This window comes from Leptonychotes weddellii, chromosome 13 (assembly GCF_054177405.1).
Source record: "Leptonychotes weddellii isolate Sample4059 chromosome 13, ASM5417740v2, whole genome shotgun sequence".
NCBI classification, from domain to species: Eukaryota; Metazoa; Chordata; class Mammalia; order Carnivora; family Phocidae; genus Leptonychotes; species Leptonychotes weddellii.
The window spans coordinates 79420353-79435862 of NC_138381.1; the positions used below are offsets into that span (position 1 = coordinate 79420353).

At 54.0% G+C, this 15510-nt stretch overlaps 1 protein-coding gene across 5 annotated transcripts in view; it reads left to right on the plus strand.

Annotated features, from left to right (window-relative positions):
* The window catches only part of GLT1D1 (glycosyltransferase 1 domain containing 1), an 82662-nt gene extending 67315 nt beyond the window's left edge, over positions 1–15347 (plus strand). For all 5 annotated transcript variants that reach the window (XM_081802407.1, XM_081802410.1, XM_081802411.1 and 2 more), the window contains 2 exons: positions 9400–9498; positions 14744–15347. In XM_081802407.1, coding sequence (XP_081658533.1) covers positions 9400–9498; positions 14744–14905 — 261 coding nt within the window. In that variant the 3' untranslated portion in view covers positions 14906–15347. The remainder of the gene's footprint in view (positions 1–9399; positions 9499–14743) is intronic.
* Positions 15348–15510: the final 163 nt, after the last annotated feature.

Below are 15510 nucleotides of genomic sequence, written 5' to 3' on the forward strand. Positions count from 1 at the left end.
CCTTGGCAGCTACAAAATAAAATGAAACTAGATCACCTCTCTGACCCGCTAAATATCTTAGATGGAAGGGCGCTTTGGTTCTAAGAGGTGGGGCCAGGAAATGGGATGAAGGTGTGTTTGGGCAAGAAGTCTCCTTCCTCTTGATTTTCTTCTCCTCCTTTTCAGTATGCTCTATAATCCCAGCATTCAGGGGACAACAATGCTGGGGCTTGCACATGTGGCGGGGGGGTGCGCACCATGGAGCAGGGGTGACGGGTGCACGGGGAGGGAGTGGGCAGGGCCGTGAGGGGAGAGCTGATCCCCTCGTCTAGCATTCGGCTCCAGAAAGGACTTTCCTTTCTCTTGTTTTGCGGTCACATCCTTGCGGGCTGGACTCCCTTTCAAGAGCAAGCTCGGCACAGGGTGGCCTCCGTTCGCTCCGTCCAGACCAGTGCTCAGTCCCGGAGCTCGCCCAGAACATTCGGTCATGAGTCACAGCATGCATGTGGTCACGAGCGGTCACGTACAGCTCTGAACACGTGCCATGCACGCGGCAGATGTGCCTAATTAGGGACTAGCTCACGATACAACCTGCTCGAGAGAAGGAGGCTCCAGCCGTTGCGCCCCTGGGCCTCTGAAGCGGTTTCACGTGTTCTGTCTCACTGGGGGAGAAATGCATGCTTAGAGCGAGGCCATCCTTTCATCCTATTTGTAACATCCATTTCTTCCTTTGGACACTAACTGAATTTACTGCACTTGCCGGCAGAAGGTACAATTTAGTGTTTCACACAACACAGTAAATCACGAAAGCAGCCCCAAAAAATAATCCTCCCTAAACTGAAGGACCGACTGTTGTCTCATGCCTAGTATTTCCTGTGGCCTCCTTTAAAAAAAAGCAAAGCGCAAACCCCAAAGCAACACCGGGAGCCAGGGGTACGAGCTGCATGTCCACGCCTCGATGCCAGAGCGTGCAGTGTGGACCGTGACCCGCTCGTCTTCAGGCCGAGACCTCCATCTGAGCTGGCGGGTGGCGTCATCCAGCCACAGGAGCCGCGCCCTTCGCCTTCGCACCCCACCTGACAGCTTCAGAAAGGCACGTTCTTACCCCACCCGTCCTTGAGCCGGTGCTGAACTGCTCCTTTGTATGTAAATACACATTTTCTTGCTCAAGTTCCCAAGAAGAAGTGAAGTAGAATTCAGGAATGATTTCATCACTGGCGCCCAGCGCATCTCACTGCGGATGAATTGCTGTCAAACCTCATTTCCTTCAAAGGCAAGGCAGCTGTTAGCGAATGTGACTGTCTTAAATGTTGATGTTGTGCTCCTTTTGCAAACTCCAAAATAACCTTTGGGTTGAGGGTTTTGAATGAAGCTGATTTCAGGGGAGTGGTCTGGGTGCATTTCATTAGAATCCATTCAGATAACCCAAGTGGTTAATCACAGAATGAACACATATCACTTTTGAAGGAAGGGATCTTTCGACCTCCCAGAATTAACTTTGTTTTCTCATGGAGGCATACAAAAATCTCATTTGCTAAAATACATCTCTTACCGAGAAACTCCAAAAATCAAGCTCGAGCTAGAAGTGTGGGCAGTAGGGTGAATATTCCTACAGCGAATCTGTGGTTTCCAGTTTGGGCTGATTGTGGAGTTGCATCGAATGAAGTTGAAATAATACAGAAAAGTATGTTCTTACCTCAGTCCCCCCACCCGGAACACGCACGCACGTGCACACGCACACACACGCGTGTGCTACCCTCCCGGTCAGTTTCTGCTGCCCAGGGGGAAGGAAGGCCGTATTCTACAGCCAAGAGTAACAGGAGAATTCTCGGCTCTTAGCTTCCGGGCCCAGACCCTCGTGACTGAAGCCTCCCTGCAGGGCTCTCCGAGCACAGCTGTGACTCTGTGCCCTCTTGGCCGTGGCTAGTTTCAAAGTGTGTTGGGTGTGTGGCCCGGCTGTGTCCTTCCCACTTCACAGAGTGAAGGGCCTTCTGAGGCATCACAATGAGAAGGGTGTCACAGGCATTTAGAGCGGGGTGAGGGGGAGAGGCCTGCAGGGAGGTGAAGTATTTTTCAAGGCGCAAGACTGTCTCTTGCATCCAAGAGTTGCTCCCCAAATGCCCTGGGCCTCTGCGCTGAGAAGCTTTCTAACCCCGGCAATGTAAGATCCGAATGCAGCGCATTGTGTCAGGGGATGCTCGGACCCGCCTCGTCCCCACCTGACAGGCAGCGGTCCCTGTACTGGACACGTGCTAGTCAAGGCCGTGAAAACCCAAGCAAACCTCTCCACGAGAAAATCCGGAATTCCAGAAATCAGAATTCCCTCCGTAAATGCAGGTGACGGGGCCCACCCTTCATGGCCCGCGCTTCACGGCTTTGGCCGGAGGGAGCCCCGGCAGCTGCATCTGGAGGCGGATATGCACGTGGAGGGGAGGCAGGGTCTCTGGAATCTTATGGCAGCTCTGCAGAAAATGGGGCACGAGCTACAAAGCTTCCTTCCAAGGTGGAATCAGAGGTTTCCATCCACTGATGACAGGTGGAGAGCTCCCGCGGGGAGAAATCGGATGCGGGCGGACCGAACCCGGCACAGACACCGTTCACTGTCGGAACCCCAGACCCAGGTCTGGACTGCTGGCCACCCCCGTGCGCTGCACGAGCCCTGTCTGCGTTCACCGGTGGAAAGCGTGCGCAGGGTACACGCGCCCATCTCCCTACGCCGTCGAGCACAAGACGCCGCCGCCAGGCCAGGTCTTGTCCGGACCCACTTTGCGCCCTTGTCTGGCCCTGGGACCTCGCCTTTCTTCCAGGCAGCTTGTTTTTAAGGAGGTGACGTCACGCTTTGAGAAAGCGATGTAAGAATCGATCATCAGATTCCTGAGTGCCGTGTCTTGGCCGTATGAAAACAGCCTTCCCACCCGCTTCTTCCTTCTGAAGACATTTCCTTTCCTAGCGACAGTTTAGTTTTGAAGAGAGGACTTCAGAGTGCGTTGTCTGTGAATACACGACATCAGGCCCCCTTTACGTAGCTTTTGCCCCGCCCCCAGGCCTCGGGGACACGGAGCCTGGAGCCTGGAAACAGTCATCGCATTACCTGTGCACTCTTTCCTTCCACCGGGGTGTGCTGGGTGCACGCGCTGGCTCGGGGCTGGGCTCTGGAGACACAGCAGTGAGCAGGACACAGAAAAGTCCTGGATCCTAGGGAATTTACGCCCTTGTTTGGAGCAGAAAGAAGGAACTGGAAACCGGAAGCGAGGCCACCCATAAAGGAACATAATAAGCTCTGGGCAGGAAACGAAGGGGAAGGGGGGCGCCATGCGACAGGGTGGGAGGCGAGGCCATTGTCAGCCGTCGGGGAGGGAGTGCTGGTCAGTGGTGAGTGTGAGCCGAGGGTCCAGGTCCTAACTCCCAGGACCTCTTCTGGACACGGGGTCTCTACAGAGGCAGTCGCGTTAAGAGGAGTCATTAGGGTGGACCCCGAGCCACTGTGCGGGGTGTCCTGGTAAGAAGAAGGGATTTGGACAGACAGGCGCGCGCAGACCCAGGAAGAAGACAGCATCTCCGGGCCGAGGAGGGAGGCCTGGACCAGAGCCTTCCCCACGCCCTCAGAAGCAACAGCCCGGAACCTCGCTCTCGGACTCCCGGCCTCCGGAACCGGGGCGGCACCTTCCCTGGTTTCAGCCGCCCCGTCTGCGGTGCCGTGTTTCCCGAGCACACTCCTGCAGCGGGAGCGTGGCCTTGAACTCGGCCCTGAACGACGAGAAAAGCCTTCCCGATCTGCGGGAAGAGAACCGCTGGAGGGAACAGCAGGAGTACTAGTGGAGGGACCAGGACCAGATACATTCCGGGTCCGTGCCTGGTGCTCTGCCTGATTGTGAGCCGCCCTCCTCCCAGGAGCGACGGCGTGGCTTTCGCAGAAAACATTCCCAACCCACCACAGCGGCCATCCCGCAGGAGACACTCGCCACGCGAGGACACGTGTTGCGCGACCTCACTTGTCCCCGATGAAGGCGGTCTCTAGTAAGTGCTATTTCCATACAGCCAAGACAAGGCATTAAAGAAAAAGCCTGAAAATTTATCACCAGACCGAAAACAAAGACATTTTCGAGATAAAGAAAAACTCATTAATTTATGTTCTATGACATCACCACACTTACATTTAACATTTTATTTGATTTAGTACTGTAGCAATAAAATGTTAGCAATGGAGTATTCACTTACTGGGCAACTAAATTTATTGAAAAACAATCTGTGAGCATGTCTTTTATAAACTGTGATTTGGGGCTTTTGTCCCTGACTACAGGACACACTCTGAATAAATTCAGAGGTCTTTTGCACTGTCTTTTTAAAATGCTTCTTTAATACAACGATTTTATTGAGATGTAATTCACATAACGAGCATACATCTGTCCACTCATTTAAAGCATTAGTGCAGTCAAAGTGTGCAATTCAGGGGTTTTTAGTACATTCCCATGTTGTGAGCCCTCAGCATTAACAATTTTAGGAAATTTTCATCACCCCAGAAAGAAATCCTGGACACATCCTCAGTCACTCACTGTTTCTCCCCGACGTGCCCCCCACGCCAACACCAGTCTACTCTCTGTCGTTCAGATCTGCCTCCTCCCATTTCCTATAAAGGGAGTCCGACGACATGGGGACTTTTGGGACCTGCTTCTGTCACCCACATAATGTTTTCATGCTGTAGGACGCGTTTGGACCTCATTCCTTTGTATTTGTGAAATACGCCATCGTACAGACACACTGCCTTACGCATCTGCTCACGGGTTCGTGGACATCTGGGCTGGGTCCACTTCCTGGCCATGATGAATAATGCTGTGAGCATCTGTGTACAAGTGTTTGCTTGGCCACATGGTTCTGTTTCTCTTGGGTCTGTATCCAGGAGTGGAGTTGCTGGGTCCCATGGGAACTCTGTTTAACCCTCTGAGGAGGAGCCACACTGTTTTCCAAAGTGACCGCACCATCTCATAGCCCACCAGCAGGTTTGGACTCACAGAGTTCAAACCCCTGTTGTTCAAGGGTCAGCTGTGTATAAAGGAACCAGGATTCAGACCCAAGCAGGAGAGCTTCAGAGCATGCACTTTAAGGAAATTATCATCATTTTGACTTAAAAGTTTAAAACCCAGAGAAATAAAAAAACAGTACAATGAGTAGCTGAAGACCCTTCACCTATGCTCACCTCTGTGCTCCATCTCCCCCATCACCTCTCCCTGAGACTGACAGACAGACAGACACATATGTACACATGCATTCATATGATACCTCAAATGTAAGTCCCCGCCTCTGTTCCACATTTATATCCCCTTTTTCCACAGCCATACCCCGGTTCCCAAAACTGTGGTCCGAGAACATACTTTTTATGACTTCAGTCTTTTTGAATATACTGTCTTATTTATTTGGATTTAGCACATGATGCATCCTGGAGAAGGAACTGTGTGTACTTGGGAAGAATGGGTCTTCTGTAGCCACTGGGGGGTGTACTGTAAATGTCAGGTTAAGTGGGTTAATGCTGTTCAGAGCTTCTGTCTCCCTGATGGTTGTCTGTCTAGTTGTTCTATCAGTTACTGAGAGTGGGGTTTCGAGAGTTCTTATTATGATTAAATTGCCTGTTTCTCCTTTCAATTCTGTCAGTTTTTGCTTCAGGTCCTGTGGGGCTCTGTCCTTAGGTGTGTGCACACTTATAATTTTTATGTTTTCCTGATGTATTGATCCTTTTCTCACCACGAGATGCCCCTCTTTGTCTCCAGGAACAGTTCTTGTCCTCATGGCCATTTTGTCTGGTGTTAGGATCACCAGGGCAGCTCTGTGGTTACTGTTCACAGGTATATTTTCTCACCCTTTTACTTCCAAACTTTTGTGTCTTTGAATCCAAAGTGTATCTCTTGTAGGCAGTGAATACAGTGAGTCTTGCTATTTTTACCCAGTCTGACAATTTCTGCCTTTTGAGTGTGGTGTTTAGTCCATTCACGTTTAATGTAGTAACTGCAATGGTTGGTTTCCGTGATTTTTTTATGTGCTGCTGGATTCTGTTTGCTACTCTTTTCTTTAGGTTTTTATGGAGAGAGTTAGACATGAGGATGGCCTGTGGCTTCCTTTCCCATGCCCTCTATCTCATCCTTTGGTATTATTGTTGAACTTGTTTCATAACAATTACTTGGAATGTTTCTTTCCTTTTCTGTTATCTGGAACAGTTCCTGCAGCACTAGGACGATGCAGTCTGATGATTTTGCAGAATTCCCTTGTGACACCGTCTGAGATGATCCTTTTGTTGTAGATGGTTTCCCGGATAACTTCTTTCTCTTCTAGAAATTGATCTGTTTAAGCTTTTCTACTTCTACCAGGGTTAATTGGTAAGAAGCATTCTTCCTGGTAACTACACATTTCAGCTAGGTTTTCAAATTTATTTGCAAAGACTTCTGTAAATATCCTCCTGTGACTGTAAAATTCTTCTGAGTTTCAGTGGTCTGTTCCCGCTCGGTCTATCTGGTTTTGCTTTCTCCTTTCTCGTGATCAGGGTTGCTGGTGACTTCTTTATTCCACTGATTTTTTTTCGGAGAAAATCTATTTGGATGTATCAGTTGCTTTGCTTTTGCTTTCTACTTCCATTAATTGCTGCTTTTATTATTGCTTTCCTTCTACTTCCTTTGGTTTGACATGTTGTTTCCTTTTTATGGCCTTTTGTGTCAAGCAAGGCTCTCCTACTGTGCAGTACCACCTCACTATCCCCCCTCAACCAACTGCTCCCCTCACCTGAGCCTCCTGCGTCCTGCCATTTCCAGGTTGATAACAAACATTTGTCCAACAAGTGGACAACGAATGGACAATTCTCTGTGGTGCGCAGCCTTCCACGTAGGATGGGTGCTCGGGGAGCACTGGTTGAGCTGATACACAAGCGAGTCTACGCAACAGGAAGGCTGAGAATAAGATCTTCTTTGCCTGAGACAGGGATTTAAACTGTTATCTCTCAGGATCGGCTGGCTGGTCCTGTGATTCTCTGGTCGTCGGTTTCATAAATCCGCATTTGTCTATCTCTACATCTACATCTATAGACAGCTCCTCTCGATCTCTGTGTCTGCCACAGATTCTTCACAAATACACTGGTGCTTATCCAAAATCAGAGGATAAATGTACCCTTTGAGTATGAAAATGCTGTGGGGGCCGCCTGCAGCAGAAGCACCCTGACATGTCGATCACCCTCTTTCTGAGCTCTGCCCTGGCATGAGATGGTGTGTGACAAGGCAGTCTCAAAGGTCTCGCTCGTGCGGAGGACGCGGCAGTTAGTTGACAAATGTCTAAAAGTGAAATCACAGTGTGTTGCGCTAGTTTAATGAGTCAGCAACGCACACCGTGTGACAAGTGAAGAGACAAGCCACAGGACTCCCAGCATCACTCACCATCATTACGTTACGACCTCATGACTGATGTAGCTGATGTGCTAGGCAGCTTACGCCACAAACCACATAATGGTATTTGTGCAAAATGACATCTGAATTTTTCATGTGCTGCCTAGAGAACAGTTTAGTCCTTCATTCCCAAAAGATGCAACCAGGACCCAGGGAGACATCTAGGACCACATCAGTGCGCTTGCTACCTCAGCGGCTCCTGGGCAGCCCAGGAGGATCGTGGGAGCAACTTCACGAATGCCTGATTGTGGGGCAGAGCAGGGTGCGGTGGGGGCCCGGTCAGGGTTCCTCATCACTCCAAGTGATAGCGCTGCACTCTGAGGGCGACGCCCACCATGTGGGCCCGGAGCAAAGAGAGTAAGACCGAGATCTTCATTCAAGACCGAGGCCTCTTGATCCTGGCCCCATGCTGTCTTCCAGGACGCCAGACTGCACCTGCAGTATGTCAGAACCCGGGCCACCCAGGAGTCCGGAAGCTCTTGTGACTGGTGCTGGGATGTGGCCATTTCAGGTTACTTTTCCCCTGTGCTGTGAGGTGCCTCCTTCTCAGATGTGATGACCACTCGAAGATCCCAGACATGACCCTACAAAATGACAACGGAAAATCTGACTTGGAGACCTTCTGTGCTCTTGAAACACCAACAGGAGAGCCTGACAGAGAGACCCATGATCGCTGCGCTGGAGAAGCAGCTGGGCGGCTGGCGAGGAGCAGGACGGCGGGGACTCTGATCCATGAGTCAAACCAGCTCTCCCACTTTCCCCGATGGTGGGAACAGAACAGGCTCAGAGGCGGGCCGACAGCAGGGCTCTTGCCAGCTCTGCATTCTCTAGGGCCTAGATCTTAAACTCAAAGTAGACTGGGATGACATAGGGGAAGAAGAAAGAGAAAACCAGACGAGCCTACCGAGACGACAGCCGGCGGTGACGGTGGCTACAGTGGACAACACTGACTCGGAATTCATTCAGCATAGATGCTTCCAGGGCGTTGGCTCCACGGTATTGACTGAGCATCTGCTGTGTGTCACACCATGCTCTGGGTGCTCGGCTGTTGCTGCAGCACCTGCCAGAGGAAGGCCTCTGTGTCACAGGCTTCTGGCTGCAGCTGCAGGTGGGTAACTTACGTTTCTGAAAATGGAATGTCACCCCTTTGTGACCGAATGTTTATTACATGAAGGGAGATGCCACAGGCAGAGTCAGAGTGCCTAAAACACACTTCCATAGAGTAACAGCCAGATTATTGGTCTGCTGTTGGCGCCAGTCAGTCAGTCCTGCCCGTGGACACCAAGTTGCAAAGGGATGTCCCTCTTATGTGCTGAAGGGCACCTGCCGTAGGAGGGGTGAGTGGTCCCAGGTCCAAGTAGCCCCAGGAGGCTCAATGTAGGAGGCCAAAATAGAGCCTTCCAGGTCGGGCTCCCCAAAACCGCAGGAGAACCAGAGAGATGCTGCCTTGCTGGGGAGGTGAGGCCGACTCTGCCCGCTGGGCTCTAGGGCATCTTTTGAGGTCCTGATGCCAGTTTGTGCTGGGCGGTGGATGCCATGTGCTGATCCAGACCACGGGGAACGGAAAGCCTGCTTAGTGAATAATCGGGATGATAAATCATGCTCCTTCTTACTCTTGTCTGCGTGCCAGAGAGACATGCCCGATCCTCCCGCACCGTTCACATGGCTTGTGCTGGGGGAAAACGACTCATGGGGAGTAATGAGGATAATTAAGGATGTGTTCTCCAAACTGTCACTGCACAAGTGTCAAGCGCACATTTGGAGAGAGGGGGTTTCTTTGTACCATTGCGGTAATCATGTCAAAGTTTGCGGGATAGAGCTCTCCAGAACCGGCAACAGTAAGTAATTACAATGCAGTATGTACTTTGAAAGTGGAATGTTTCGATCGGGTGAGGTGCCCGAGGTCCGGCGGGCATAGATGTTACTCTCCCCACCCGGGCTCATCGCGCCAGAGAAGCTCTTGATCACCACCCCCCACCTGTCTTCTCTCTCCCGTCCCCAGGCGATGGATCTGGAAGTCCCCGTGCTGGCCAGGAACATCCCCGGGAACGCGGCGGTGGTGAAGCATGAGGTCACAGGGCTGTTGTTTTCAGACCCGCAGGTAAGGAAGGGTTTGTCTGGAACGGTTTCCATCGGCGTTTCCCTCACCAGTCCGGCATTCCCATCTCTTGGCCAGTGCCCAGTGCTGCCTCCCGGGGGCGGGAGCCCTGTGTGCAGCATGTCGGCTGTGGCCACGGGAGCAGCCGTGTGACCTGGAAAAACCTAGAACAGAGACCCAAACACAAGACCTGCTCCTGTTCCTGATTCTGCCTCCGACGAGCGGCATGGCCTTGAGCATGTCAGGTCACCTCTGAGATGCTTGGGTTTCTGATCTCCAAGCAGGTGCTCTTCAGAAACAACCTTAGATTTCTAGGACACCTACTGGTTTTCAGAAGATTGCCGTGTATCTGATCATTGTGATACCTCAACACAACGTAGAGAATAAGCCAGTACTTCTGCATATGCATCACATCCACGTGTGTTTGAAAATAATGTATGGGATGGTGCAGCGGAGGGTGGGCAAGGCCAGGGCACACGCGTGTGTGGGGACCTCCAGGAAGTGTGTGGAGGGGTCTGGAGGGGGCCCGTGTGTGTCTGCCTGCAGCTGGCCCTTGGGGACGGTGGGCAGGGCGTATGGCCTGGCCTGAGTCTCTGAGCTCTGTTTTCTCCTGGACAAGCGGAGCTCATCATCCCTGCTGCCTCCTGGAGGGGTGATGGGGGCGGACGGAGGGACACACAGGGCTGTGTGTGCTCACGGCACGTGGCCGGGGCTCCGGACCTGCTGTCACCACGGGAGAGACACGGCCACAGCCGCCACCTACCATCCGGTGGCAGGAAGTAGGTCTCTGAGGCCTGAGCTTTGTCCTTTGAGTCTTTAAAAATTAGGTGCTGTCTACCAGCATCTTTATTAGAGCACAGGTTATATTCAAGAGTATAGGGATTTATACTTAAAAATTATTGTCGAGTCAAATAATTGAAAATTCAGTTTTCACATTTCCTGCAGCGGACGCTTAATCCGAGACAGCTTTCCCTTTCTCTTGCTATGACCATGCTCACCTCTTTTCCCTGCGGCCCGGGGCGCTGGCTCCCGTGTGACTGTCCAGCCAAAGGCACCCGGCCGCTAACCCTTCCCTTTTGGCAGCAACGCCCGCGAGCCGGAGAGGATCAGGACTGGAAGAGCAGACAGCAGTTATTGTCTTCTTCTCCAAACAAAGGCTTATTGCTTTTTGCCGCCCTCTGGAAGCCTGGAAATCAACACCGCCAAGCTTTTAGGTCAGACAGTGTTGCCTCCGCCCTGGCAGAGATTTTATTTTCACCTCCCCAAACACGGCGTCTGTTTATTTTGTAGCTCAACTCCAGAGGCTCTGACTTTGCCCATGAGTCTGAGCACGAGGACAGAAGCACGCTGGCGGTCTTACAGAGTGTCCGGCAGGGGAGTCCTTCTGACACTTGCCAACGAGTGCCACCCCGGCCCCGACAGGGTCGCGTCCCCCTGCTCCCAGACACGGCGCTGCGCCACACGAAGTCAGGGACTTACTTTGATTCTAAAACAGGAACGTTGGTGTCACAAAGGATGTTTAAAAAAAAGAACACTTTAGATTTCACATGGGGGGAGGCTGCGTCTTTTAACACACTCTGAGAAGTGCGCTAGACGCGGCTGTCACAGGCAGCTTTCTTTTGTCTTCTTTACGCTCACGACTGGACTCGACGGAGCGCAGGGTGGGAAGCCTGCCTCCAAAACAAAATGCATTTTAAATAAGCCGGCCACGTGGTTAGAGTCACCGCGAACGAGGGGCTCAGGTGCACAAACCGCTGGCTGGCTGCCAGAGTGTGGAAGGTTGAGTTCAGATATGGACCCGGAGCAGCATTTCACTTGCTAAGGGGGGACTCGCGGGCCTGAGAGCCAGCCTACCCAGGGTGATGCACACGTGTAAACCGTGAATGCGCTGCCGTCCGAGGCGGATCTGGAGTCGGCAGCTCAGCGTGAGCTCTCCATCCCTGATGGAGACGACAGAGAAACCGGATAGGAAGCGGGGAGGTCGCTGGTCGCTCACACCTGCCAGACCCACCCCCCGACTTACCCTCGAAACAGCAAACAAACCTCACACAGGCTTTGCCTGAAGGACCTCAGTGGTTGTCAAAGGGCATCCCTTATCCTCTTATTTTGTGAACCTTTGTATAAAACTAAACCAACAGTGGGGGCAGAGTCCTGACCTTCCCTCTGGGAGCATAGCCCCTACTCTGTGGCAGTCCGTGCCTGGGCCCTCGCTCCCTGACCCCTTCCTGGTGCCTCTGGCACCCCGCGGCCCCGTCTTCACAGCCCATGACAACCTCTGCATCATAGGTGCGGTCGGGGGACAGGCTGCTGCCCACGTGTGGTGTCCTGAGAGCCCACGCCTTCTGGCCGTCAGGTTCAGGTTCGTGGCCAAGCTAGCTGTGTGTGCACGCGCTGTCTCCCGGGGCTCCTGGCGGCTCCGAATCTGGCCACAGAAGGTGAAAGACCAAGGCTAATCCCGTTAGTGCCTTGGTCAGCCCCGACAGCAGGAGGGAGGTCTTGAGGGAAGAGGCGTGTGGTAAGTCCGTGTGGCTGTCGGGGGTGTGGGGGGAGAACAGAGAAGAAGTGGGTTTGAGAGAGGCTCCCGCGAGGCCAGGCGGCTCGTGCTCTCGTGTCTGGGGCCCGCGGGGGAGACCACGTGCCCCGGGTGAACAAGGGGTCCGCACAGGGCCCATTGCCGGCCGCCCTGGGCCCACAGGCCCGAGTCACAGCCTTTGCTGTGTTTGAAGAGGGGCTGGAATTCCCAAATTATACTTGGATTGTACCCATTTGTAAACGTTGATAATTCAGTCGGCTGTTAGTTTAGACGCTCTGTGGGCCTTCCAACCATCCAACCATCCAGGGGAAGATCTGCTGGGCGGCTACCCGTTAGACATCTGCTCTGGACAAGGCCTGTCCCCTCTCTGTGTGAGTGAGGGATGGGACTGTCACATGGCAGTGACATTCCCAGCGAGGTCGTGTCCGGGGTGGCGTATTCCTAGCTGGGGACCACGTCTTGCCCTCCAGACACAAGAGAAGGCTAGGGGTCCTCAGGCGTCTCGGGAGTGCAGAGTCTCACCAGCCAGAAAGAGGAGTCTGGGCTTCGTGCGACAGGACAAGCGTAGTGGGTTCTGTCTCTGCAAGGCGGGGCAGGGGAACTGGGTCCCGCATGCACCAGGTGAGTTAGAGAACTTTCCCTGAGGCCCTGCTACACGGCGGGCACTGAGCAAGGTCCTGGAGGTGGAAGCTGGGAGGGAAGAGTCCAAGTCGCGCGTGGGGTTTGGGGGCCAGGCAGGGGGCTCTGGGATAGGGCCGCACAGCCTCTTCCCGTGCACCACGGGCACCACCCCCATCGGATGTCATAGGGATCGACTCCTGGGACTCTCACAGGTTCTGCCCAGCGAGGATGAGGCTGGACCCGACGGACGAGGGGCCCGCAGGGAAGGGCCCTTGTGGCAGCAGAGCCCCGCGCAGGAAGCTGGGGCGTGACGGCGAGCGTGTGGGGAGCAGGAGGGGCGCAGTGCGCCGCGTGCCGGGCCTGCAGGGAATGAAGGGGACGAACAGGAACTGTGAGGTGCACGGGACGCAGGAGCGCAGTGGGCACGGTGCTGACGCAGCCCCCGCGGTCTCCATCTCCTGGAGTTAGGCTGTGATGGCCACACATTTTTTTTACAGAAAAATCGACAACATACAAATTAAATGAAGAAGCATCACAGTTGAGCATTTGGAGACAACCTCCTATTTCTGCAGGACCCACGCAGGTGGGACGCGTTCCCTTCCCGGTTGGACGGGGCTCTCTGTAGCCTCTTGGTTGTCACGGGTGGTGAATCCATCTGCGCTCTTGTTCTCGCGGACGTAGAGACCGTGAGCTTTTCCCCCGGGGCAGCGCACGCCAGACGTGGCGCGTGCTCCTCAGCGCACGTGACTGCTGGAGCAGGGAGGACACACGGCCCCGATGGCCGGGGTACTGGCCATTTAGGGGCTCCTGCCTGTCGGGGCCATTCCCGGAGCTGGCGGTCCAGAGAGCCGTGGCCGCGAGCTGCAGCCACGTGAAGGCACGGCTGGTGGCTGAGGTCTGAGGGAGGGAGAGCTGTGCCCGCTTCTGACGGGCAGTGTGTGGCCACTCGTGCGGACCAGGACGGCGGCCACCAGCCCAGGTGTGACCGTCCCCCTCCACTGAGGGTTTGTGGGCCGAGGTGGCCGCACGCAGCCTCAGTAGGACAGCGCTGATCAGGAGCCTTTGCAGGGGCTGGAGGCGGCCTCCACCTGGACCCCCAGGTCTGCCTCCCAAAGCCCACTCCCCTGGAGGACCTCTGCCAGCAAGCCTCACATCCGTCCCGTGTCCCTGAGGCACGGCCAGGATGACTTCATGGCAGATTTACTGCCACATCTCTTGAGGGCTCTGCTCGTCCTCTCTGATCCTCTGAGGCCCCTGACGTAGCTGTGGTCACTCCTGTGCCCCCAGGAGCCTTCTCCGGGCCGGCTCTCCGCTCACGGTGTTCCCTCACGTTCTGGCCTTCGCTTGCCGAGACCAGAGGAGGGGGACATGGGTCCAGGGCCGAATGGTCTGAGTGCAGTCCTGTCTCGGCCGCGGACCACTTGCTCTGCGACCCTGGCACGTCCCCTGAACCTCTCTCTCCTCCAGTTTCTCTGAGAACGGACTCATGGGACAGCCCAGAGTCCCAGTCCCTTTCTGCAATTCCAAAATCCAAAAAGCGCTTGAAAAGCAATTTGATTTTTTGGGAGTTTGGTGCCAAAACTCACTTGGCAGCAAACTCGTATCTGAGCTGATGTGAAGTTATTTGTGGCTTTGTTTATCCTGCTTCGCCTGACTAGTCGTACGTTTTGATTTGGAAATTGTGGTGTATTTCGTATGGGGCACTGCTTAGAGCCACCGCGGGGCACACGGTGGAGAGAGGGGGCATAAACCCCATCATTAAATCCCCCCATCCTGGATTCTGAACAGCAAGCACGTGACAGATGCTGCTGCTGATGGTGATGATGTGCGGCCGGTCCGACCCCACTGTCCTCCCTCGGCAGAGAGGAAGAGTGGGAGGCTTTCTCCTTGACCCGGTGGGGAGCATTAACGTTCCCACCACGTGGGTCAGAGCCGTGCACTGTCCTGTCCCCACCTCATCCCCCTACAGGCCACGTCCCCAGAACACGGGAGGCAGACGAGGGAGAGGCCGGGAGCTAACCCAGGCACAGCCGTTTGCAAATCCCTGCTGGCCAATTATTTACACCCGATTCTCTTCCACCTCCTTCTTTGCAGGAGTTTGTTCAATTAGCAAAGAGACTGGTTCGTGATCCTGCGTTGGAAAAAGAAATTGTGGCCAACGGAAGGGAGTACGTGAGAAGGTATCACTCATGGCAGGCGGAAAGAGACACCTATCAGAGCCTCGTCCAGACCCTCGAGGGAAGCATCGAGGAGTGAGGGCGCTCGCCTGATGTTGTCACGTGCCCACCCGGGGCCACCGCGGACGCACGGCCCTGGGTGAACACCAGAGACAGAGTTCTGGGCCAGTGGGGCCGGTCCGGTCCAAATCACGCCAGTTTCAATGGAATCATCGATAAACAACATCAGTTATAAGGCAGAACCTCATCCAAAACCTGTCAGGGCTTCCAGAGAACATCCCAGACGTGTCTACCAGATCAGCTCCTGGGGGCTCCTGGGGGCTCCTGGGGGCTCCTAGGGGCCAGGCAGGGGGAGGCGGGGAGAGAGTGGTGTTAGCCGCTACGGGACTTAGGGGCAAGCCGCACAGCACAGACACGTCCCACCTGCCTTCTGATGACCTGTAACTCATTGTTCAAAACCAGCAACTAAAGTCCAACGTGTCCACAGAAAGGAGTCCACAGAATAAAGTGTGTCGCCGTCAGCCCACGGACTCAGCCGCTGTGTGTTCATGTTGTGAGCAGCATCTAAGAGAAACCCCCCCACCCCAGTCCCAGCCCTGAACACACAGGTACTGATGCCCGAGCATCTCCTGAAGGGGGTTTATGCACAATCACCAAGTTAATGCCAAAGTGTAGACGTGAAAC